General features: G+C 41.6%; 1 protein-coding gene across 4 annotated transcripts in view; it reads left to right on the plus strand.

The window, feature by feature from the left end:
- ryr3 (ryanodine receptor 3) overlaps positions 1–26,131 on the plus strand; it is a 133,467-nt gene that overhangs the window by 66,113 nt on the left and 41,223 nt on the right. For all 4 annotated transcript variants that reach the window (XM_074615784.1, XM_074615780.1, XM_074615782.1 and 1 more), the window contains 18 exons: positions 262–470; positions 686–849; positions 998–1,046; positions 1,146–1,306; positions 3,375–3,537; positions 4,459–4,545; positions 5,191–5,417; positions 5,871–6,083; positions 7,004–7,607; positions 8,104–8,304; positions 11,155–11,257; positions 12,781–12,915; positions 18,409–18,682; positions 18,832–18,946; positions 22,195–22,327; positions 23,994–24,097; positions 24,780–24,915; positions 25,023–25,206. In XM_074615784.1, the coding sequence (XP_074471885.1) occupies positions 262–470; positions 686–849; positions 998–1,046; positions 1,146–1,306; positions 3,375–3,537; positions 4,459–4,545; positions 5,191–5,417; positions 5,871–6,083; positions 7,004–7,607; positions 8,104–8,304; positions 11,155–11,257; positions 12,781–12,915; positions 18,409–18,682; positions 18,832–18,946; positions 22,195–22,327; positions 23,994–24,097; positions 24,780–24,915; positions 25,023–25,206 (3,262 nt within the window). The remainder of the gene's footprint in view (positions 1–261; positions 471–685; positions 850–997; positions 1,047–1,145; positions 1,307–3,374; positions 3,538–4,458; positions 4,546–5,190; positions 5,418–5,870; positions 6,084–7,003; positions 7,608–8,103; positions 8,305–11,154; positions 11,258–12,780; positions 12,916–18,408; positions 18,683–18,831; positions 18,947–22,194; positions 22,328–23,993; positions 24,098–24,779; positions 24,916–25,022; positions 25,207–26,131) is intronic.

Raw genomic sequence — 26,131 nt, forward strand, 5'->3', positions numbered from 1 at the left:
TTTAGTAATAAATGACACTTTTTCCTTTTTTGTATGTCCTGAGATTTTATTTTTGTCAGGGTTATAAAGTCAGCAGACTAATTAAATGTAGCTCTTGAGGGCCTAGAGACAGATCACATCGTTAGTGGTAGCGATACATCTGAGTTAGTTTTTAATTAAATGCGCAAAGAAACGTTTTTCCAACTTCAGTGGAGGATCCTCTCGCATTCTCTCAGGGATGGCATGACTGGATGATATTGATGTCCCTCAACTCTCCTCCAGGTTTCATCCCGGTGTGCAGTATGGGCATGTCTCAGATCGGACATATGAACCTGGGCAAGGACGCCAGCACCTTCAAGTACTACACCATGTGTGGTCTCCAGGAAGGCTTTGAGCCCTTTGGTGTCAACATGAACAGAGAGATCACCATGTGGTTCAGCAAGCGCCTTCCCACCTTTGTCAACATACCTCAAGACCACATGCATATCGAGGTGAAGAAGCACTTTCATCACAGTGGAAACCGCTGGCCGTTTTGTTGCTTTTGTCGCTCGTAGTGTGAACGTAGCATAAGAGTTATGGCTAGTTTCTTGCTCGAACATAGCTATAAGCTATAATGAACAGTGCTGCTGGAGTTGACATCTTGATGTTGTGTATTGATCTCCTCGTTGGGATGTTCATTTCCTCCTCCTGACTCTTAACCCCTCAGGTGACGAGGATCGACGGAACGGTAGACAGCCCTCCCTGCCTCAAGGTCACCCACAAGACGTTTGGCACGCAGAACAGCAACAGTGACATGACCTACTGTAGGCTCAGCATGCCTGTGGAGTGTTACTCTGCAGACAAGATACTGGACGAATCAATGAAACTCAGGTCAGACATCAGCTTCACACTGGAACAGCTGTGGAGAGCATTGTTGTGATTCAAATAAAAGATATAGTTATGAAGAAATGGCAGTGGAATTGACTGAAAGATCACTTTGTTGTTCTTAAAACCTGCTGCTGTGTTTTTGTCTGTGCAGCCATCCTCCAAAAGAAGATGGAACTGTTGACTACGGAAGCATCACAACTGTAAATCAACTCGACGATACAAATCTGAAAGCATTTTGTTATTGATGACTTTCTGTTCACTCTGCGTAACCTGCTGTGCTGTGTGTTTTTTCATGGCAGTACTACCACTCGGTGAGAGTGTTTGCTGGACAGGACCCTGCGTCTGTGTGGGTGGGCTGGGTCACACCGGACTATCATTACTACAGCAAGAACTTCAGCCTCAGCAAGACGCGGACAGTCACCGTCACCCTGGGAGACGAGAGGGGCCGGGTCCATGAGAGGCAAGCTCCCTGCTTTTTTATATCTGGAGTTTATAGGATGGTGAAATGTATAGGTGACGGAGGGAGTCAGCAGATGTGCTGGGTTATCTGAAGAAATCGGGGAGTATCTGGGAATATCAAAATGTGCCACCTTACAGTAATTTAGGGAAGGTCATGCAATATTGTTTAAGTGCCACAGTGTGAATCCTGCTCTGTACAGAGCCTCTGAAGACACAGTGTGAAATATGTTTTCAGAAATCAATTTCCTTGTGATAGATAGATTCTTTTAGACCTCCTTAAGGGTGCAGTGTGTACGATCTGGTGGTATCTAGTGGAGAACTGAAGCCTCTCCCATGTGCCAAGCATGTAGGAGAACTAAAGCGGCCAACACGATAAATGGTGAATGGCTCTCTAGAGCCAGTGTTTGATTTGTCCGATCTAGACTACTGTAGAAACATGGTGGCCGGCTCCATATGTAGATATGAAGGGGCTCATCCGAAGCTAACAAAAACACAACGATTCGATTAGTTCATCAGGTGATTATACACTAAAGAAAACATACTTATTGATATTATATATTTAATCTCTGCCAATAGATCCCCCTAAATGCTACACACTGTCCCTTTAAAACAGAAAAGCAATAATTCTTTGAACACACTTCTAAATGACTTCACACCGCTCTGACATACCACAATTGATTTGCAGTATTTTTAATTTAGTTTATGAATTTGTCATTACAAGACGGAGAACGTCAAAGCAGACATATCTACTAAAAGTGTCAAAGATAACACAATATAGTCCAAGATTTGTTTCCATTATGATGCTTGATGTAAAGATAGCAAAGATCCAGGAATCCAGGTGACCTGGCAGCATTATACTACAAAAAAACAACACCATACCTATAACATTATCATCATCAATCTACCTTATATACACTCACCGGCCACTTTATTAGGTACAGCTTGCTAGTAGGCAAGGCAAGGCAAGGCAGCTTTATTTGTATAGCACATTTCAACAACAGGGCAATTCAAAGTGCTTTACATAAACATTCAAGAACATTGCGACAAAGTGCAAAAGATCATTAAGACATAATTAAAACAGTTATAAAAACATAAAAACATTAAAAATTAGAAAAGTACCAGGTGGTCTTCTGCTGCTGTAGCCCATCTGCTTTAAGGTTCGACGTGTTGTGCGTTCAGAGATGGTATTCTGCATACCTTGGTTGTAACGAGTGGTTATTTGAGTTACTGTTGCCTTTCTATCATCTCCAACCACTCTGCCCATTCTCCTCTGACCTCTGACATCAACAAGGCATTTTCGTCCACACAACTGCCTCTCACTGGATATTTTCTCTTTTTCGGACCATTCTCTGTAAACCCTAGAGATGGTTGTGTGTGAAAATCCCAGTAGATCAGCAGTTTTTGAAATACTCAGACCAGCCCGGCTGGCACCAACAACCATGCCACGTTCAAAGTCACTTAAATCCCCTTTCTTCCCCATTCTGATGCTCGGTTTGAACTTCAGCAAGTCGTCTTCACCACGTCTAGATGCCTAAATGCATTGAGTTACTGCCATGTGATTGGCTGATTAGCTATTTGTGTTAACAAGCAATTGAACAGGTGTGCCTAATAAAGTGGCTGGTGAGTGTATATATACATATATATATATATATATATATGTATATATATATAAATAAATCACTTACATATTTTAACCAGTATGGTAAGCTTATACTTACCTTATTATTATTCCTTAAATTATCGATAAGCCGTAATTTGACCTTGGAATGGCGCTGCATCTTCATCTGAACAACCAAAGACATATTGACTTATCTTTTATCACCTTTTTCCAGCCCCCTTCAGTATGCAGGGGAGTAAATGGGAGAGAGCTTCTGTGTGTTACAGAATGAATATGAATGAGGCAACAGTCACAAGTCAACACAGATCGATGAATGTGGCACATAATGAAAACATATTGTGCACAAGTTAGTTATTTTTCAATCTTCTTCGCTGTCCTGTGGTTGTTTATGTTCACATGGATTTATGTATGCGAGGCTCATTCTCTGCTGTTGTTGTTGTTGCTGCTGCAGTGTCCAGAGGAGCAACTGCTACATGGTGTGTGGCGCGGACGCCGCCGGCCCTTCGTCCTCCAGCCGCAACAGCTCTGACCTGGAGATCGGCTGTATGATCGACCTCGCCACTGGCCTCTTGTCTTTCACTGCCAACGGCAAGGAGCTGTCCACAACATATCAGGTAAATAAGGATAATAGCCAAGTAGTGGGGTGCAGAGGGCTAACGCACAAGGACAGTCTGCCCCATAAACTTCAGTATGTGCACATCATTATTTCCCTCCCCTGTGGTAAATATACAGCTCTTATTCTCCAATCCATCTGGAGAAAAGGGTTGCTATATTGAAATTTGGATTATTACTCTGCAACAGTCTGCTCCGTAACCATTACATTCAGAGAGTGAGAACCATTGTGTGTTTTTGTCTTAATAAATCTTTGGGATGATGGAACTCAGTCATATTTATATTTACCACACGCACTCTTCTATCTTCCCTTTAGGTAACGTTAACAAATTTGCGCTGCAGTAAATTAAACCTGCAGAAAGGCAGTTAGGAAATTACACCGTTGAATTTCTCATCTGTTTTCAACACCAGAGTTTTAACAAAGACAGACATCTGCTCGCTAATCCTCGTCTCGCCTCTCTGATCTCAGGCTTTTAACGAATCATATTGAATACCTGACAAGACCACAAGCGTTATTTTCTCCCGTTTTTCTCTCTCTTCTTTCCAGTCTTTGATTTAGTCGTGAATTGGCATTTATAAAAAGGCTTCTGAGGGAATCGAGAGGCTTTTAACTTGATGAAAAGCTTCTTGTCCTGTTATGGCTTCAGTTGTTTTTCCTCTCGCTTCGTATTTATCGTTTGTCTCTGATGGCTGTCATCAGCACACCAAATGATACTCAATATAGCTAATCCACGAGTTTAGAGGTTAAAAGCCTTCTGACACTAGAAAGAGCATCAGATCTGCAACGAGCTGAAGTACTTGAATAAGAACTTAGATTCAACTAAGGGGTTAGTTCAGGACAGATCTGTTTCATTTGGTGCATTATTGAATCCTATGAATTATGATGTTGATGACTGAGCTTTGGTTTGTTTGGTTATTTTCAGGTGGAACCAAATACCAAGCTGTTCCCGGCTGTGTTCGTACGCCCGACCAGTGCAAACCTCTTCCAGTTAGAATTTGTCAAGATCAAGGTTTGTCTCTTGAAATCTAACAATATGCAATGCTCGGACATGAAATGGTGTGTAGTAGTGAATGTTGGTATTGCCAGAACAAATAGAAACAATATTAATCTTCCTCATTTACTAGTACCGTAGTTCACCTAACCTCATTTACAGTAATTAATAGATCGCCAAGATATGTAGAACTATTTCATTTTTAATGTCCCTCATCCTCAAATAGTCACACACTGGTCAACAGACCCAGATTTTAACTCTGTGACCCATATTGGAGGTTTTTGCTGACATGAATTATTTATTTAGTTATTATTTATTTATTCTCTGTCTGCACTTAAATAGTAGCAGTTAGAATTAAACTATGATAACAATACATATTTATATGCAGTATATATACACACTATTTTGGATGGTGTAAGGATAATAATTGTGAATGAAATATTAAGTTAAAAACTCAGTTTTACTTTGCTCAAGGATCCCTCAGGGTCTCCACTGAAGGCTCCACAGATTTAGTGTTTTTAGAATCAACATATTTATTCAAGAAAGTGTAATATTAAAACCAACAGCACACAGTCCATCCATTGGTTAAAAATAGTTTTCCTTCAATGAATATTGTCTTTCCTCTTTTTATATCACTCTCCGTCTTCTCCCTCTGCTCCTCAGGATGCGATGCCGCTCTCATCTGCCATATTTAAGAGCGAGCACAGGAACCCGGTGCCGCAGTGCCCGCCACGTCTGGATGTGCAGTCCATCGTCGCCGTGCTGTGGAGCCGCATGCCGAACACCTTCCTCAGCGTGGAGACCGCTCGGGTCAGCGAGAGGCACGGCTGGGTGGTCCAGTGTCTGGAGCCGCTGGAGATGTTGGCTGTACATATACCTGAGGAGAACAGGTGTGCAACAAGGATGGGATGCAGGCTCAGAACAGATACTGTAATCAGCTTCACCTGCTGTTTATGACTCGTTCAGTCCTACAATGTTGTGTTAATTTTGATCAACAAGTGGTTAGGACATCCCCTGCGCATTACTAATGAAAAGCAATTCTTTGGATACCTTGATAATCCCAGTATTTAACACCATAGTAGATGGTTAATAGTCTTTGCCTCACACAAATGGTGTTGTGTTGTTAATATTAAGACCAATAAATCCAATACTGGCCGCATTGACCTACAGTAATACACCAAGAAACAGACGGGATTGTTACCATGGCGTACGGGTGGTATATCATCTCACAGCATGTGATCGTTATATATCGCCTAGTTCCTTAGGTAAAAACAATAAATGTCTAGTTGGCCACAGTGTAAATGGTTCTCCATTACCCCATTCTTTGACCTGCTTTCTTCCAGGTGTTTGGACATCCTGGAGTTATCTGAGCATGAAGACCTGAGAAAGTTCCACTACCACACCCTGAAGCTGTACTGTGCCCTCTGTGCCCTGGGAAACACCCGCGTTGCTCACGCCCTCTGCAGCCACATGGACCAATCGCAGCTCCTCAACACCATCGACAACCAGTACCTCTCTGGCATGCTGAGAGAGGGCTTCTACAACGTCCTTATCAGGTGTGGCATTTGCAGCTGTTGTTGCTTCTTAGGCTTGAGTTTGCCATGTTATGATTTGAGCATATTTTTTATGCTAAATGCAGTACCTGTGAGGGTTTCTGGACAATATTTGTCATTATTTTGTGTTGTTAATTGATTTCCAATAATAAAAGAATACATATATTTGCATAAAACAAGCATATTTGCCAACTCCCATGTTGATAAGAGTATGAAATACTTGACAAATCTTCCTTTTAAGCTACATTTTGAACAGATAAAAAAACGTGTGATTAATTACGATTAACTATTTTAATTGATTGACAGCCCTAATTTGTACTCATCAGAGAATCTAATGATGAACAATGAAAGAATTGTAACTTACTACAACATCACCTTTAACTGTTAACGTGATGGAGCCGCACACGCGACCACAAAGTAAATTTGTCATCATAAATCTTAATAATGCCTCCGTGTGATCCACTCTAATTGAGTCTCCCTTTTCTTCACATAATGTCAATAAACGACAGACAGACCTAATTGGGTTAAATCCTACATTGTGAATTTCCCCTGCTACTTTCAAGTCATTGTGCTCACCTCCATTATCACTGAACATGCAAGTTCAAGTGGAGGGTGTTAACATCCCTGTGGGTGGGAGTGTTGTTTTCAAAACTGCGAGTATGCGTTTGAGAACTCAGCATCTCAGCAGCGAGTCAGGTAATTGCTGACTCACTGGTATCGATCAACAACCCTGTCACCTCCCACAGATATATTGCGGCAATTTTATGCTGCGGGGCTATAGAAATCTTACCAAGTGCACATTTACGTCACTTAGGGAAAGATATTTATAGATATAGAATACCAAACGGTTATTTCCTGATAAGTATAATAGCCAATGCCTCCAGGTGTGCGATGATAGAACTGATTCTTCTTCTCATTACCAGCATCCATCTCGAGACGGCAAAGGAGGCTCGCCTAATGATGAACAACGAGTTCATCATCCCCGTGACGGACGAGACTCGCTCTATCAAGCTTTTCTCCGATGAGTCCAAGCGCCACTCGCTGCCCGGCGTGCTCCTGAGCACCTCCCTCAAACCTCGGGTCAACTTCTCCTCCGTCGGCATCATCAACACAAAGCGCCACCAGTTTCTCTACAGCCCCCAGATCCCTCTGGGCAGCCTGAAGGAGAAAGCCATCAGCATGCTCACCGAGGCCGTGCAGGGCGGCGGCTTGCACATCCGAGACCCGGTAGGCGGCAGCGTGGAATACCAGTTCGTCCCCATCCTGAAGCTGATTGGAACGCTGTTAATCATGGGAGTCCTAACCAGCGAGGAGGTGAGGTTGATCCTCCTCCTGATTGACCCCAACGTGTTCGGAGAGACCAAGGAGGGCGAGGAAGCCAAGGGCGATGAGGTGGCGGGGGAGAAGGAGGAAGTGAGCAAGAACGAGGAGAAGGCTGTGGAGGCAGGAGAGGAGGAGACAAAGGACAGTAAACCGCTGGTTAAAGGTCTGCTGGAGAAGTCGCTGCCCGAGTCCGTCAAACGCCAGGTGATGAAAATAATCATAAAAACATGCAAATCAGAGATTAAATGTGAGATTGGAAATAGTCGCATGAAACTAAGTCCATCAATTAATATTCCAAGGATTTAAATCAATTTAAGTTTTCCCCCCATCTTATTTGCCTTCATCCGATTTGGTACACTAGTTTCTCATTTGTCAGCAATTCGGAGCTTTTATGATTTATGTCTCACTGAGAAGTGACTGCATGAGTGCAAAGGAAGGCGGTGGATGAATACTAATTTTCCCATCAATGACAAAAAGTCCACAATGCTGTAAACAGCTTTGATCTTTGCATTATGAAGATGGAGGCAGATAATCTCTTGGAAATGGCGGTTTGAGGTTTCTCTGTTTAACACACAGAAAACGTTCAGTCAATTTATATGAAAATGATCTTATTCAAAACCACATCAAACAATACAGACACAGAGAAAGAGAAACTTTTACTCTAGATTAGAATCTTGCTGAATGAATGTCTTCTCTTCAGATGTGTGAGCTGCTGCACTACTTCTGTGACTGTGAGCTGAAGCACCGCATCGAGGCCATCGTCTCCTTCTCCGACAGCTTCGTGTCCAAGCTGCAGTACAACCAGAAGTTCCGCTACGATGAGCTGATGCTGGCGTTCAACATGTCCGCCGCCGTCACCGCCAAGAAGACTAAAGAGTTTCGGTCACCCCCGCATGAGCAGGTGCAGTGGACCGAACGGCGTATGAGAAACTGTTTACATCCTGTTTCAGATGTCATTTATGTTCGAGGTGTTATATCGAAACAAACCCCAGAACGATCTCTCAACGCTTTGGGGTGAAAAAAAATCAAAGACTACGTTAACATGCACCAAATATTCAGTTTTTTTGCCCTTATTCCGTAAAAGACAATATTCCTACTAAGCTGTTTACATGGTCAATGAAAATTAATATTCCCCTCCGTTTACATGCAGCCATGACGTACGTCCTATGGTTACGCCCTTCAAATACCTTAAATGACCCTCTCTTTTCCAACTGCAGTCATGTTGTTCCCATGGTGTACCCTCGTCATCATTTGCAAAACTGTGTTCTTTAAGCTGTTCTATTTAGACAAGAGGCTGTGTAGCAAACTGCGGTAAAAACCCCAATTGAGACGTATCTATCTTCTAAATGCACTGTATGCATGTCCAAAGAATGCTCTTAAACCCTGAATAATATCAGCATGTCTAACATATCTTAACCGGAAAATGCTCCATTAGGAATAAGGCCTAATTCTGAATAACCAAAGGGAATATGCTGTTTACATGTCCCGTATCAAATACCAGTGCTCCAGTCGCTGCGTCTGACTCTGGTCCAGTTAGGGCTGGACAACAAATCGATATTATATCAATACCGTGATATGAGACTAGATATCGTCTTAGATTTTGGACATCGTAATATGGCATAAATATTGTCTTTTTCCGGTTTTAAAGGCTGCAAGTCATTTTCTGAACTTCTATTATTTGCCTTTACCCACTTAGTCATTATATCCACATTACTGAAGATTATTTATCAAAAATATCATTGTGTAAATATTTTGTGAAAGCCTCAATGGTTAACCCTACAGTATTGTTGTAATATCGATATCAAGGTATTTGGTCAAAAGTATTGTGATGTTTGATTTTCTCCATATCGCCCAGCATTAGGTCGAGTCAAGGTCATTGACTATGTTTACATGCACACTAATATTCCACTATTATTCTGAATAATAGCGGAGCTGGACTGGAACAGAGTCAGAAGCAGAGACTGCAGTAATGGGTTTTATAGTTCTCTAGGCGCCTTTTTAGTTTTCGGTTGTTCCTTAATTTTAATTTTCAGCTGGTATTCCCAAAGGGTAAATTGGGCCACATGTGAGGCTAAAGTGAACTTTGAGTGAGTTAAACAGCTGACATTTAAGAGTAGAATTGTTATTAGTCCCAAAGGGGGAGATATAATTGTACTGTGTTCAAGTTTACCAGTCAGCGTGTTTTGTGTGAAAACTGTAGAAAGCTTGGTTCAGTGCAAAGAGCCCCAGAATATTTACAAAAACACTTGTTTGACGAGGTTCATGGATGCTCGTAGCAGGCAGAGCAGTCCGTGCCATCTGAACCTTTCAGACCAAAATAATCCTCCTGACAGTTTATTCACTTTCACAACACATGTTGAATCAATTGGCTTTTTTCACTTTTGAGAGGTCAGGTCAGGTCAGGTTTCGTTGTGCCATGCCATCAGGGCAACGGTCAGTCCGGGGACAGACTGGACTGCGTCACCATTATTGTTTATTTGGATCCACATTAGCTGTTACTCTGGTTACAGCTCCTCTTCATAAAGACCATAATTGGGATTGAATCGTAATGTATGCACCATAAATACTAGACTTACCCCCGTATGTCTGGCCGGACCAACTTGCGTTTATGTTATCATTTCACTAAAAATCAATGGATTCCTCTGTTCTACTTTTTAAAAACTCTTTTTGGTTTCCTTATTTCTAATGTTTAAAATATAAAAAGCATTGATAGAAGCAGTTGAAATATCTGTGGAGACCCCGTGAAGTATTTGATCTTGCTGCTATAACACAAACTAAAGTATATTCATAGATCCCAGTTCTCCCTCGCGCCACATGCTTTCAGTGTTTTTCAGCCCAGTGTGTGATAACTGCGTCAGCACAGTGAAGTGCCAGGGGCTCAGATCTTTGCAGCTAATGAGTGGGCCCCATTTAACATCCATATCTCTTTCAGTGTGTCTCAGAGCCAGAGTAGGGAGGAAGAGAGAGAGGGGGTACAACATTATTCTTCCTGCCCATTAGCCACAAAGTCCTAGTCGTTGCTTTTCTGTTTGTCTTCAGATCGTTTGCGTTTGTGCCGAGTAGAGTTCTTGCATAAAACACAGCGGTGCCTTTTAAGAGCGAGCCAAAAGTTTCCGAAGCTTTCATGTTCAAAACGTTTCATTGCACTTCTTCTGATCTGCAGAACCTTGCAGATAAGCGCAGGCCTACAGCTACACTCTGATGCCTGAAAAATAAGATGTGTAGTGGTCAGCGGCGGGTTTATACTGTAGGCAATATTCTGCAAGATCGCTGCAGGTTCCTCCCATGGTTTATTAAAAAGCCCCGCCAGAAATAGACATCAGAATAGCCTAAGCTGGACATTTGCTTAGCTCAAGGAAGCTGCTCATGTATATTTAGTCTGTCAGCTTGTGACATGCAGCAAACAGATTTATAGTTATTTAGAAAGACATTTCGAAATCATGTCATTTTTAAGTAAGGTTTTAATTCTTACTTGTCGTTAGACTTGATGTAAAATGCTTCATACTGTTCCTCTCTGCATTGATCAGACAGATGCTATCTGAACAGCCTATGTGAACGCTCACTGCAGGAGACTACACAAGTTTCTGCCCTTGGGTTATGACTCAGAATAATGATAGTGCTATCTCCTCTATCCTCCTTTTATGCATTCTTTCCCTTCTACTTGTCCCTCCTGTGCTCTAAAACACATTTTTTATTCTCTCTGTTATACTCTGCTTCTAAACTTATTGTCATGTTCGTCTGTTTCCTGCAGATCAACATCCTGTTGAATTTCAGTGCAGGGGAGGACTGCCCCTGTCCCGAGGACATCCAGGAGGAACTCAACTCCTTCCATGAAGAATTGCGACTGCACTGTGGTAGAGTCCAACTGCTCCCTCAACTCTTTTACTAATATTGTTGATTTTGGTTCATAGATGTTACATGTAAAACCATAAACATGTATATATACACTCACCGTCCACTTTATTAGGTACACCTTGCTAGTACCAGGTGGTCTTCTGCTGCTGTAGCCCATCTGCTTCAAGGTTGTACGTGTTGTACGTTCAGAGATGGTATTCTGCATACCTTGGTTGTAACGAGTGGTTATTTGAGTTACTGTTGCCTTTCTATCATCTCCAACCACTCTGCCCATTCTCCTCTGACCTCTGACATCAACAAGGCATTTCCGTCCACACAACTGCCGCTCACTGGATATTTTCTCTTTTCCGGACCATTCTCTGTAAACCCTAGAGATGGTTGTGCGTGAAAATCCCAGTAGATCAGCAGTTTTTGAAATACTCAGACCAGCCCGGCTGGCACCAACAACCATGCCACGTTCAAAGTCACTTAAATCCCCTTTCTTCCCCATTCTGATGCTCGGTTTGAACTTCAGCAAGTCGTCTTCAAGGGTCCGGTCTAGTTGCTGCCATGTGATTGGCTGATTAGCTATTTGTGTTAACAAGCAATTGAACAGGTGTGCCTAATAAAGTGGCCGGTCAGTGTAGATGGACGACAAGTCTCCACTTCCTCCCTGCAAAAAGTGAAGCCAAAATATCTCGGATAGTGAGCTGCCGTCTTGAGATTTTGACATCATTTGGAGCCAGAGTCTGTGCAGTAGTGATCGGCTCACTGGAGCTGCAGTATCAAGGCCCCGCCCACACACTTGCCCAAGCCAATCACAAGCTTAGCACAGCCACAGCTTGTTAGTGCGATCCACCTAGCTGCTACGTTAGCACCACGGCAGCAGTTTGGCTAGAAAGACACAACAACTAATAATAACTAACATAATATCACTATAAATGCATTTATGATCAAATTGATACATGTCTTATTACACAGACTAGAGACGGTTATGGAAAGTTAAAGTTACATTTCCTCTCTCATACAATTAAGCCACGAAAATGTTGGACACAGGGCCGAAAGAAACTCAAATATAGCGAGGGAAGATACCAAGCAGACAAAGTGAACCTTCGCTGCAGTATGTGATGCTGCAGGCGGTACACTGGGCTGTGTTCTAGCAACCGCGGTCAGGGGGATGTGCGCTTCTTGTGTCGTTGAGCCGGGTTTAGGATGGTGCCAACTCTGACTGTTGTGTTTACAAACCGTAAGCGACAGTTCCTGCATAGTATACCTTCAATACTTTGTATGCGGCTCAGTGAAGATATCTTCTCGCACAAAAGGATTCTTCTTGATCTTTGACTACCGGTCACATTGATCGTGGCCGGATCTGGTATCAGAAATAACAAAACACCCACATACTGGTGTCTTAACACACTATGCTTAGCCCTTTTTTAACATAGTTGCACTTGAAGCCTGTACCACTGACTTTGTGCACATTTAAGCACTTGATACAAAATGTTGAAGTTCTGAGTGTCTGACAGAAATGTGTTTCCCCTCGCAGGAATTCCCGTGGAGGAGGAAGAGGAAGAGCAGGACACGTCGATAAAAGGCCGTCTCCTCGCTTTACTCTACAAAATCAAAGGTCCACCTCATAAGACGGAGGAGGAACCCACAGAGAAGGAACAGGCTGCTCCCAGTAAGTAACCCTGAACGCCTCACAGCACAGTGTTTTTGTGAAAACTGTAAATTATTCAGATGCGCTGGTAAAATATAAGAGATTAAGGATCAGATGAAGAGACACACTGTCAAACCACAAGGGCACGCTCAACGTCTCACAACAGGTTTAACACTTTATAAAGAAAAGGTAGAAATCACTACACACCCATATTTGTAAACTCTTTTCAACTGACATTGGAGGATTTGTATCCTAATATATGATATGATGATGCAGAGAGAGACTATTTTATCAATTTTAACTTTCATCTTGGTGCTACACAACTCACACATGATTTCAGTGTTGTTGCATGCCATCGTATCTATTCAATATCTAAAGGTTTGCGGGAAAGGCAATGAGCCATAACACATTCTGAAGTCTTTTCTTTGATGTAACACATTTGTAATTAAACATCAAATAGGTAGCAATTTATATAAATACAGATTTAGCCATCATAAATGATACAAAACATAAGACACTGTTCGTTGCTTCAACCTGAGATCAGTGGTTCCAATATTCTCTCCTGCTGCCCTTTGCTGAAAGCATGGCTGTGACCTGTTTCAAATAATAGAAGACTAATGGACAGCCACTGCAAGACTCTCTGCTATAAATTTTAATGCGTTACTCCAGCCTCCCACACCTAGCCTGCATTATTGAAAAGCTTCATAAGTGGACAGATGATGTGATTCAAGATGATTCTCCAAGACCCGCATCACCTTTTCTACATTAGATTAAGATCCTATTGAAGTAGACGGATTAGATTAAACATTTCAATGTTATATTAATGTCTAATCTGTGAATATAGTATTATACTTCCTCATGGACATTTTCAAAGGAGTCCCTTGACCTCTGACCTCCAGATATGGGAATGAAAATGTGTTCTATGGGTACCCACGAGTCTCCTCTTTACACACATGCCCACTTTATGATAATCACATGCAGTTTGGGGCAAGTCATAGTCAAGTCAGCACACTGACACACTGACAGCTGTTGTTGTCATTAATCACGATTAACTTGCTTAGGTGAGCTATTGAGATTCCAGATGTTATAACGACAAATTTAAATTGATTTTGAAACACTTTATTGAATCTTTTAGTGTTTTCCTTATGGTGGTCACCAGGTAGTGCTTGTAAATGAATCCTTCTTTTATTCACCCCTACATCTCTCCACGTCTACTGTAAGTACACTGACTACATCTTGATAGAATTTATAAAGATGATACAACAGTATTATTTTGTCAGTGATGAACTTTTTACCCTTGCTGGACAAGGTAGACGCTGCACCGATGTAATCATGCTACATTAAAGGGACTGTTTGTAACTTTCTAAGCGTATAAATGTAGCGGGTCGGCACACATGCACGCTCGCATATACGCGCTCACGTGTGGCCGCTGTCTCGTCTCCGCTGCCTGCTCGCCTTCACTCAGACAGCGCGCGCGTTCTCGCTGTCTCGCTCCACCTCTAGACGTGAACGCGCGCTCACTCCACACTGCAGAAGAGTTAGTTTAGCTCTGAGAATATCTAGTGAATGTACAGTGGACGTTTGTGCAGAAATAAATGCTGCTGCTCCTCCAGACCAACAGAGGTTTCCCGTGTCTTGGGAAGTAACGGGGCTCCGCAGAGAGAAACGTTACCGTCTCGTTACCGACCGGTTGCCGGTGTCTTCCTGCTCTCTCCGGCTGCGGGCGGAGGGAGACGAGTTTCTCGCTGGGGAGCCCCGCTGCTGAAGCCTGCGCTGAGGCAGGAGAAGCAAACACAGTATCAGCAGTGATTCATGGAGAGACCTTTGTCTGGTCAGCTAACATTACTGCCAAGCAGCTGAAATATAGAGTGATATTGTGCTTTTAGCTGACGTGTGTCGCCTCACTGTTTTGAGCGATGCTCGTTCATGTCCATTTAGAGCAAGCACGAGCCCGACGCTGACTTTCGTTGATTTCACGGCCACAGGTGTCGCTGTTAAGAAGCATTTCTGAAAGTTACAAACAGTCCCTTTAAATGTATTTAGAAAAATGTAATAGAAGCAAATAACAGCTTTGATATTTTGTAAAAGCTACAGTTCACAGTACGGCCAACTCAGTGATTTGTTTGTGCTGTAAACACATCCTGGAGCAGCCATGAAACATTTTTATAAATAGCACCATATTGCCTGTGTGTGGTCATTTGCAGATTAGCTTGCAGACAGGGTAGTTTATTGTGTTAGTGATGACTCCTATGTGAGCCACTGTTTGAGACGATGCAGAGCAGATGTGAATCTGCGAGACATTCACCTTCAGGGCAGCTGGCTCCCTCCCTCCTCCTCTCTCTCTCTCTCTCTCTCTCCCTCCCTCTCTTTGTATCTGTCTCGCCCCTCATTAGGATTCTGCTCCAATCTGACCCTTTGTTTGCCACAGATGTTGGGCTGTTTGACTTAAACACTCAAAGTTCAGCGATAGCTTTGGAATAGCAACGCTATCATCTGGAGAGGTGCGGCTTTTTAGCAACAGCCTCGTCATTTATCACTACAGTTCACTGAGTTCCTCTGTAGTCGTGCCCAGTTTTATTGTTGCTTGTCTGTGAGATCAAAGTTTGATGAGACCTTAAAACAAAGTTTCAAAGGATCACACAGACTTGACACCTTTTTTTCTCTACATTCTTATCTTGTATTTTGTGCTCTACTATAAATGCATGAGGTAGAGACATGTTATTCCTCTCTGAGGAGCCTGGGGAACAGAGCCCATCGCTGTTTCTCAACAGCCCTTAGAAACAATTTCAGACATTTTCTTCCAAGGAGTCAAAAGTTTGAAGGATAAGCAAAAGTCAATTATACCCTAACCTTTTTATAAGTGAACGTACTGCAGGAAGAAAAGGTTGAGAGTAACAGTAGCTATTTTAGGAGCTGCATTTTGCTTGAAAAAAAAAATCAATCACCTTCTAATCCCAACGTTTAAGAGTCAACGTTTGCTCAATGATGAGTGAAGGTTTTCATTGTTGGGAAAAGGGAGGACAAGAGAGCAATACAAATAATTCATACATTCAGAGAGGGAACGTAAATAGAGATTTACTGCCTCATGTTGTATATGCAACATCCAAAAAATCCCAGATTGATATGTGGACACCAGGTGTACCACAGACCAGAGTTATAATGCTTCATTATCTTTCTCCTGGTGCTCAGCTGAGACACCATGTCAAATGATAAATTGAATTTGTCTGTTAATTAGTGTGCTGTTTACTGGACTGTCATGCTTTTTATGGAGCCAGATCACACATACCCAATGACAAGCTGCATTTCCAGAAGGTGTCAAGTCCATCAGATATTACTTCAAAGTACTAAATACTAAGTACTAAATGACAGCGTTATCAGTGTACATAAAGGCCAGGTTTATGGTAGCAGCATAACCAACCCTATAGACATATAGCTGATCTTTTCTTTTCTTCTGACATGATTTTAAAGAACTACATACACTGTACTTCTTCTGCTTGACTTTATTTCTGAACTAAGCACTTTTTGCTTGGTTCTGAATTTTTCTTGCTGATTATACAAAATTTTCCCAGATCACACAAAATGTTTTACTTTTCCTGGCTCCTTTGTACTGTTGTTGAGTACTTCTTGAGCTCCTTATTAGATGCTCTACATGTCTACATATCCTCCTCCACCTTTCACACACATTACACACGTCATTCCAGATTGTACTGTTTGTTAAATGCCTGAAATGTTAAAATGTAAATGTAATAATCACGGCGTTTGCTGACAGCCATCGAGCTGCCCTGAGGCTTCTGATCAAATCATATAAGTTTGATTATGAGCAGCAAAAAATATGTTTTAAACTCAATGTTGAGAGGACGCCAGATGCATTATGACTTATTCCTACAAACCGAAACCGAATACACCAAATCAAAGAACTGCAAAATTAATTTGGACTTCAAATGATTTGTGCATTGCTAATGAAGTATTTGTGTTGCCTTTTGGCCTCATCAGAAACTTCCTCTGAAATAGCCAAAAAGAAAATACAGCAGTTGTACCACAAATCTGTTAAATAATACTGAATGCTAAAATGGAAAACACACATAGACTTGTGCTGACATTGTCCCTGAACCATTATTTGAAGGTGTAAAATGACATTCCTGATGCAGAACATGGAGCAGATATTACAGTACGAGCTGACATCAGCATTTTGTTTTCATACAGAGATATCATTTATTTTCTGGTTGCTGGACTTTGCATTGTAATAAGTATAAACTGGCTAGTGTGGTGTTGAAGAGAGAGGCTGTCGTTCAACACAGTAATCCCATATTTCATATCCACACTCTTATCTCTGAAATGGTGTTTTTCTATATATATATATGTGTGTGTGTGCATCTGTGTACCTTGACTTGTGACAGTACACTAAGCATAAACACAATGGGCCTGCAAGTCCAATAGCATTACTTCATTGTGCTAGTACCGCTGGACACCGGTTGTAAATCTGGCATAGCACATTATTATAAGGCATTGTATGAGACACAGAGAACATTTGACTGGAGCTGCTGTCTGCTGTTCTGCTCTCAGCACTTTATTTTACCCCCTACAATCTCCAATGGAGCTCCTGTTTGTTAGAAATGGCAGGATGATGTAGTTTATTGATGCTGCTTTATTTGCAGGTAGTGGGTTTAAAGTGGCGTTAGAGCCTTTGTCCATATACTGTAGCGTATTTTTCTGGCAGAGAAGTGCCCACAGGGTGCTGGGGAACGCTTCATCCCAGTGTTTCATTTTATGTTTCAACAATATCTTGACAACATACCAATATATGTACCGTTGTACTGTTGCTGTTTATTATCTATTTGTGCCATTATCTATTTGTTTGACATTGTTTTTTTCACCATGATCACCGCCCAGAGGAAGAAGTAATTAACTTAAAGCTACGTTAACAGATGGTTGACTGTACAGCTCACAAGCTTACAATGCATATGGTGATAAAAAGCACAATCACTCATTGTTAGACCGATCTGCTCCCACAAATGGGCTTTTTGGTTTTTGTTATGATAGTATCTGTCTGACATTTCATAAAGCTCTGGATAGACTGATGTGGTCAGAACAAGCTTCTCTATTTTCTTGGTAACCGTGGTGATGGGTCCCGCCAGATGATTGGTTACCTGAAAAGGAGCGATGGCGATGGTGACGGCACCAGCGCTTTCCTGTAAAGCTCTGAGATTTTCAACCAGAAGGCGGATCACTGAGAAAGCTATTTTTCTCCAGGTGGCCGCATGCAACAACATACGCTTTATGCTCTATGAACAATAGAAAAAAGATGCTGGCGCTTAGAAAAAACGCTGGACACAGGCCCTTTAAACATCTTTCCATGTCAGTTTTTCCAAATTACATCGAATGGTAAGAGTTAGATCACTTCAGATTAGTCGTGGTCAAGTCTAAACCATTAGCCTCTGATAATTAAAGCTGCTCTAACTTTACTTCCTTTATACCGTTATTTACTGTGTGAATGTTGACTTGTCACCTCTCCAGCCAACCTAAAGGAGCTGATCTCCCAGACCATAACCAGCTGGGCTCAGGAATCTCACATCCAGGACCCGGAGCTGGTCAGAGTGATGTTCAGCCTGCTGAGGAGGCAGTATGACGGCATCGGGGAGCTGCTCCGGGCCATGAAGAAATCCTACACCATCAGTGCCGCGTCCGTGCAGGATGCTATCAACCTGTTGGTGTCTCTGGGTCAAATCAGGTCTCTGCTGTCCGTACGCATGGGCAAAGAGGAGGAGAAACTCATGATTGACGGACTCGGGTAAGACAATGTGTTGCAATAAATGCAGTGACTTCTCTCACAAGTTTTTTAAAATGCAGTGTAAATTGTTGTCATTACACATATACATACATTTAGTTAGGCTGTAAAATACATCACGACCTTCACAAATCACTTTCTTGTGTTCTCAGCGACATCATGAACAACAAGGTTTTCTACCAACATCCCAACCTGATGAGAGTGCTGGGCATGCACGAGACCGTCATGGAGGTCATGGTCAACGTGCTGGGAGGAGACAAGTCGCAGGTACGAAGGCGTGACCACATGTTGACATTTTGAGGCTTGTCAGGACTTCCCGTGTTAGCTGCAACACAGGAAGTGCTGTCAAACTGTTACTGTCAAGTAAATAGTTGACAAACCGTCTCAACTCAAGGTCCACATACTGGAGCTTTTGCCAGTCCTCATCAGGAGACTGGCTTTGCTCAGTTGCCATGTAGCTGAGCACCTCTACGACCTCCCACCCATGCTGACTTAAAAGGTCAAGCTTAACTAAATAGTTGTTTTAACTGAATTTAACCCTTGCAAGTGTCGGGTTGTTGACCTTCTTTTGATCCCCTCCAAACCTGCTGGAATTTTAAGAGTTCTAAAAATGTATTTACATCTTTCATAACTTACCGAGGAGCCTGGGAACATTTCTAAGAACTTTAAAAGTGCTCTGGGAAGTTTTGAGTTGGTTCCCCGTTTTATTTATGCATGCATTCATTCACTCGTGTCTGTACGTAGACATGATACACATTCTTCCTGCTGATGGTCTATAGCTGCCAGTAATGCTCCAATAAAAGCAGCAATGTTACAACGAAGGCAGGAAAGAAGAAGGCTGCTATCAAGTAAACATGGATGTAAACTTTGCAGGATTTGCAAATGTTTTATGAGGAAGGAAATACGTTCAACACTTTTGTTAGACTTCATGGATACATTCGGTGTGTTTTGGTAAATAAGAAAACTTCCCAGACCTCCATAAACCTGCATTTTGAACAGAAGAACCCTTGTTCCAATTTACGTTTTCATTATAAGTCTGATTTGCTTAATCTAAACCTTTCTTTAGATGTGAGGGGAAAATGCACGCAAAACATTTTAGTTTCTGATTTGGATCCAGAGTTTTGTGCCTGCGACTGTTTGATTGAAAAGCCTGACAGAGGCTAACCTTTCATGCTTAATTGGTTGAATACTGATCTCAGTAAAACAAACTGTATCCTAAGAAGAGGAAGTAAGCCAAGATCAACAACCTAATACTCAGAAAACCCACAAGAGTAATGGAGAGGGCAGAGGAGGGCGAGAGAGGGGTGAGAGGGAGGCCTCTCAGGCCTGTCCTTTTTGGGCAGTGCTGACAGAAGCTGAAAGAGATGGTTGTGATTTAATGCCACGTCCAGTGCCAAGCGTAAATTAAAGCTCAGACAGGAAGACCTCAGGGAGACATTCGGGCCTTCACGTCAGACTCTGGCAGTCTCATCACGCCGTCTCGGACATAAATTCCAGACCAGTTTACTGCCACTTGATATGTGCACTCCACTTACTGTGGCCATATAAAGTGGCATTACCACAGCTTGTAAGCGTAAAGGGTTGGCAATATTTACTCTTACAATTACATATCGAGTACATGTTACTATTCTGTAACATAATCAAGGTATAAAATTAGTAAAAAAAAGTTTAAGGATGTTCAATATTCAACCCAGACTTGAATAAAGTGTTGATTCCCAGTTGTGCACAGCGTTAATGCGTAATCTCGGGGGTGGACAAAAATCCCTTCACTTTTAGATTTACTGTAAACTCACACCGAACGACTGAACCCACACTAGAATGAGGATGATACAGAGGTAACGGCATTATATGCAAAGGGGCTTAGAGGTGAAATGATTTTCCACCTGTAGTGTTCAGAACAGAAAACTTATTTGATTTATTGACTAGCTTTTATCAAGCATATAAGACTCTGCATCCTCCAGACCTATCAAATAGATTAAAATCTGCTTGAGCTCCTGCAACAGTTTATTTGGGGTAAAGGTTTGATATCATCTTCAGAATGTTTTCTTGTCTCTCCTAACAGTGTGAAGTTGGCTCATATAGTAGATTTTGGAGAATATTTAAGAGTTTCAGATTCACATTAAAACCTGAGGGTCTGAAACTCCGAAAACTACGTTAAGAGTCAGGCCTGGAGATGTCTGAAGATGATTTGAATGATATGTGGGAAAACCAGACTACCAACTCAAGGTCCTGGAGAGAAAATAACACAACATTTTGCATCTACAAAAAGTGCCTTAAACTTGCATTATTTCAAATAGCCAGCAGGAGGCGACTCCTCTGGTTGCAAAAAGAAGTCTGATTGTATAGAAGTCTATGAGAAAATGAGCCTACTTCTCACTTGATTTATTACCTCAGTAAACATTGTAAACATGAGTTTATGGTCTCAATCGCTAGTTTCAAGTCTTCTTCAATACAGCATGATGTTCATTTAGTAAATTATGGTCCCATTTAGAGTCAAATAGACCATAAAGCAGGGGATGCTTTACAGGTCGCTACCATGGCGTTGTCCGGTCTGGGAGTTGTCCGCGTTTTCGTCTTACAACTGTAACCCTTCCACAGTGTGTTTTCACTTTCACCAAAGTTAATCCTAATCTTTTTGGTCGCCTAAAAATGTCTTATTCAGCGTCCGGTTGCACTTAGCTCCACCCTCTTGTGTCATCTTTGGTTACAAATAACCAAGATGGTGACGGCCAAAATGCCGAACTCGAGGTTTCAAAACGGCAGTCTACAAACCAATGGGTGACGTCACGGTGACTACGTCCACTTCTTATATACAGTCTATGACTTGCCCTTATTTTTGTCGTATTGGAGATTGCTTAAATAGAAGTTGATTGGCATTTTTCCCAGATGTAATGTGACAAAAGAGCTGACAAACTCATAACCAGCGATGAATATCTGTTTAAAATACTCTTGGCGGAGAGGAAGACCGCCATCACATGGAAAGAGGCTGCAGACCTCCAAACCTTCCTTCAAAGGATGATTGGACTACAACGAAATAAACTGTATTGAGACACTGACCTTTACCTTAAGACTGTGATATGATCAATATGTAAAATACTGGAAAAAATGGACTACATATGTGCCAATAAGATGGACAGGAAAATGTATAGTATGTAGCAACATTACACATACATATGTGTAATGTTGCTCTTGTCAATTGCTTCTTTTTGCCTGAAAAATGTCAATAGAAATAAAGTTGAAGGAGGGTAATTATACACAAATCACTTACTGTAGGTGCAAGGCTATCAGAAAACAGCATCAGTGAAGAAAGAGGTAACGTCTGTACATGTACTCCATGCCACAAAGGTTTAATGACAACATTTCGATCCTTCTTGGATCTCACTGTAAAACTTTTATGGCATGGAGTAAGTGTGCAAGCGTTACCTTTTTCTGCAGTAGAAATAAAGTTGCCAATAAGGGGGTCTGCTTTGACTTTAGCTCATCTTTACATTTGTGTTTCTATTTTTGGTCCACAGGAGATCGCCTTCCCCAAGATGGTGGCCAGCTGTTGTCGTTTCTTGTGCTACTTCTGTCGTATCAGCCGCCAGAACCAGAAAGCCATGTTTGACCATCTGAGCTACCTGCTGGAGAACAGCAGTGTCGGGCTGGGTAAGCACTGGTAGTCAGAAAATGAAATGTCTACTCTGCTGTTATGCTTATTCTTCTGACAGTTGCCTTGCAGCATTTTCTTCTATTACAGTCAGTGTACATCAATCTGAGAGAGGAAGACAGAGGTTTAAAATGTAACATTTTCCAAAGGGTCTAGTGAAAGAGAGAAATATTGAGAGAAGAAATTAAATGGATTGCTTGACATTTTGAATTTCTCCGAGTATTTACCACCCTGTAGGAACTGAAAAGCTGCCCTTTTGCTGCTCCCAAAATGAAGCCGAATGTTCACTGAAACCAATAGGTGCCTCTTGCTGGAGGGGTTTTTCAGTTTATTGAAGTGCAGACACAAACTTATCGCCCACATTACACCGAGGTATCAGTTAGAAGAGTGAAAGGGGCGGAGAGGGAAGGCAGCTGATAAAGAGAGAGAGAAGAATGGCAGCGAGGGAGGCAGGAGAATGAGAGACGGGGGTTATTTAGTCATGCAGGGCAGGACTGATGAGTCACTGCGCTCCGGCTGCTGTCTGTGAAAGAGGAGAGGTTCCCATGGTGTGTGGAGAGGACAGATGAATGCAAACACACCAGTTTGTTATGCCTAACATGAAACATTTGATATTTGCTTACTCATAAATCACATATGTCAGTGTGGAGGTGTTGGGAGACGTGCCTTGTGTTTTCTGCTTCTGTTAAACTTTGCTTGCATGAAGGACATACTGTACTTATAATTATAAACCAATTACTGATAGTTTTTTTTTATCTAAATTGCCGTGCAGCAGTGTGCACAATTATGTTCAGATTATGTGCCCAATGGGAATGTCACAATTAATGTTGGCAGGGAGTGTTTTTGCACATTGGGTCGCAGAGGATTCATTAACTTCTAATTATCAGCACAACATCAGACTATTTCTGTGACCTTCATCAACATTTTTGATAAATTGCATATTGAAAAATGCATTGATACGCTCATCATATGTATTGATATTCTGATTGATTGGTGATATATAGAATATACGTCATGTGTTTTATCTTGTTTTGTGTGGGATGTAGTAAATGTAAATCAAAATTTAATAATTATCAATAATTTATCATTTATACAGTAGGTCTGATATATATCGCGATATAGCCTAAAAATATGAAGGTATTATTTATAATGCATATCACCCTGCCCTAATTACAATGTTAATGTCTTTGTACATAGACAGGAGACACATATGTCTGTTAAAAGTAATGCAGTTAATCTATAAAGCATTATATTAGGTATATTTGTACAAACGTTTTAATTGAGTGTCAAATATTACTGATTTAATGTAGCATTTTCAGTTCCGAGCCATTTTCTAAGAGCTTTTAGAAACAATGTGGTGTGTGCGTGTTAATCTCCTAGATGTGTAAGAGTTGTAAATAATATTTTCTTTTGCTTTAACAATAAATATCCTAAGTGTTTGAATAATCTATTAATATTAGTATGTCATTCCTAACGATCCCATCCGACTACCTGCTACTCTGAACAGCAAGAGAGAGAATAGAGAATGTCACAGAAGCATATGTAGATAGACTGCCCCCTGTTGTTTAGTACAGAACAAATGTACAGTTTTCATTGCGGTTAACACTTTGTCTTTGTCCTTGTGTGTGTGTGTGTGTGTGTAAATGTGTATCTGTGTGTGTGTAGCCTCTGAAGCAATGCGGGGCTCCACTCCGCTGGATGTTGCAGCATCTTCAGTGATGGACAACAACGGCTTGGCTCTGGCCCTGGAGGAGCCTGATCTGGAAAAGGTCTGTTACTTCAGCACACAAACAAACACGTTTGACTGCAGCTAAGTGATTGAGGCTGAAATTTACTGTAATTATGCCGTTATTGACCCTTGAACATTTATTAGAAAGTGCACCAAGTGGTTTCAGGCTGATTTAGATTACCAGCCAGCGTTTAGTTTATTGTGCAGTATGACCTCAAGATAACTGTTGTTGTAGCTGACAAATCTGTCATATTGTAGACTTACTTTAGTGTTTAATACTATTTCAGGCACTGTAAAATTGTGAATTTGAATCAAATTGCATGAATCAATTAATTAATTATTGTTATTATTTAATTAAAGTCTTCATGCATGATGATGATCAGTATTTTCTATGATATCAGACTGAAATACTGACACATTTTGAAGTGCAAAACGATCAGCAGATTCCTCTACAGTATGCCTTATTAACCACTTAGGTGATTTCTTATTACAACTCCTTACTGCTGACTTCTTGTATGGTGAAAGTGAGTCAGACAGAAATAGAAAACATCATGCCACCCAAGTTTTCTCAGTGAAAAATGAAGTATGATTTTGTGCCACTTGAATAAGCTGGCTCAGCAAATGCCTTCAAGCCGTCACTGTTACTGACACTGACAGTCAAAAACACAGAGTGTGCCATTATAATACCCCGGAGTGAAACAGAAATGTGTGTATGCGTGTAGGTGGTGATGTACCTGGCAGGTTGTGGTCTTCAGAGTTGTGCCATGCTGGTTGCTAAGGGTTACCCAGACCTGGGCTGGAACCCTATAGAGGGAGAGCGCTACCTGTCCTTCCTGAGGTTCGTCGTCTTCTGCAATGGTATGTCCACTTTCATACGGAGTGCATGACGTAAATACAGCAAACTCTGTCCTGAAAATTAAATCACTGCCTATAAATGCCCGTCCTTTGCCCTGTTTGTATACCAGGTGAGAGTGTGGAGGAAAATGCCAACGTGGTGGTGAAGCTGCTGATCAGACGTCCGGAGTGTTTCGGCCCCGCCCTGAGAGGAGAGGGAGGTCACGGTCTGTTGGCCGCCATGAGGGAGGCCATCAAGATCTCTGATGATCCTGCCCTAGACCTGCCTAAGACCCCCGCTGCAATCACTTCTGGGTACGAATCCACACCAGTTTCTTACATCCTTTTGGTCCAGTCAGGGTTGAAAAGCCTGTGAATCAGCGTTTAGATCATCATCATCAGACAGTAGAAACCCAATGAGCAGTCACTAGTGATAAAGGCTCCCATTATCTGTGTCTTTGTGGTTACTTTGAACTAGGGCAATCCATTAAAATATTTAATCGTGATTAATCCCATAGTTAATGTGATTAATGGCAAATTAATTGCACATTTTGTATCTGTTCAAAATGAACCTTAAAGGGAGATTTATCAAGTATTTAATACTCCTATCAACATGGGAGTGGGCAAATATGCTGCTTTATGCAAATGTATGTATATATTTATCATAGGAAATCAATTAACAACACAAACCAATGACAGATATTGTCCAGAAACCCTCACAGGTACTGCATTTAGCATAAAAAATATGCTCAAATCATAACATGGCAAACTCAAGCACAACAGGCAACAACAGCTGTCAGTGTGTCAGTGTGCTGACTTGACTATAACTTGCCCCGAACTGCATGTGATTATCATAAAGTGGGCATGTCTGTAAAGGGGAGACTCGTTTTCCATTTTCATTCACATATCTCAGAGGTCAAGGAACCCCTTTGAAAATGTCCATGCCAGTTTTTCCTCGCCAGAATTTAGCACAACTTTAGAGCGTTATTTACCCTCCTTCGCTGACATGGTTGGTACCAGTGGATTCTTTAGGCTTTCTAGTTTCATATGATGCCAGTATCTTCACTCTGGCATTAAAACTGAGCATGTTACAACCTATAATCACAAGTTGCGTCAATACGTTAAAGAAATTAGTGGCGTTAATACTAATTTGCGTTAACTTTGACAGCCCTATTTAAAACATAACTTTAACATGCTACAGAGAAACTTGTCTGGTTAGAGGTTAAAGAGAAAAGGATAT

This window comes from Sebastes fasciatus, chromosome 18 (genome assembly GCF_043250625.1).
Source record: "Sebastes fasciatus isolate fSebFas1 chromosome 18, fSebFas1.pri, whole genome shotgun sequence".
NCBI classification, from domain to species: domain Eukaryota; kingdom Metazoa; phylum Chordata; class Actinopteri; order Perciformes; family Sebastidae; genus Sebastes; species Sebastes fasciatus.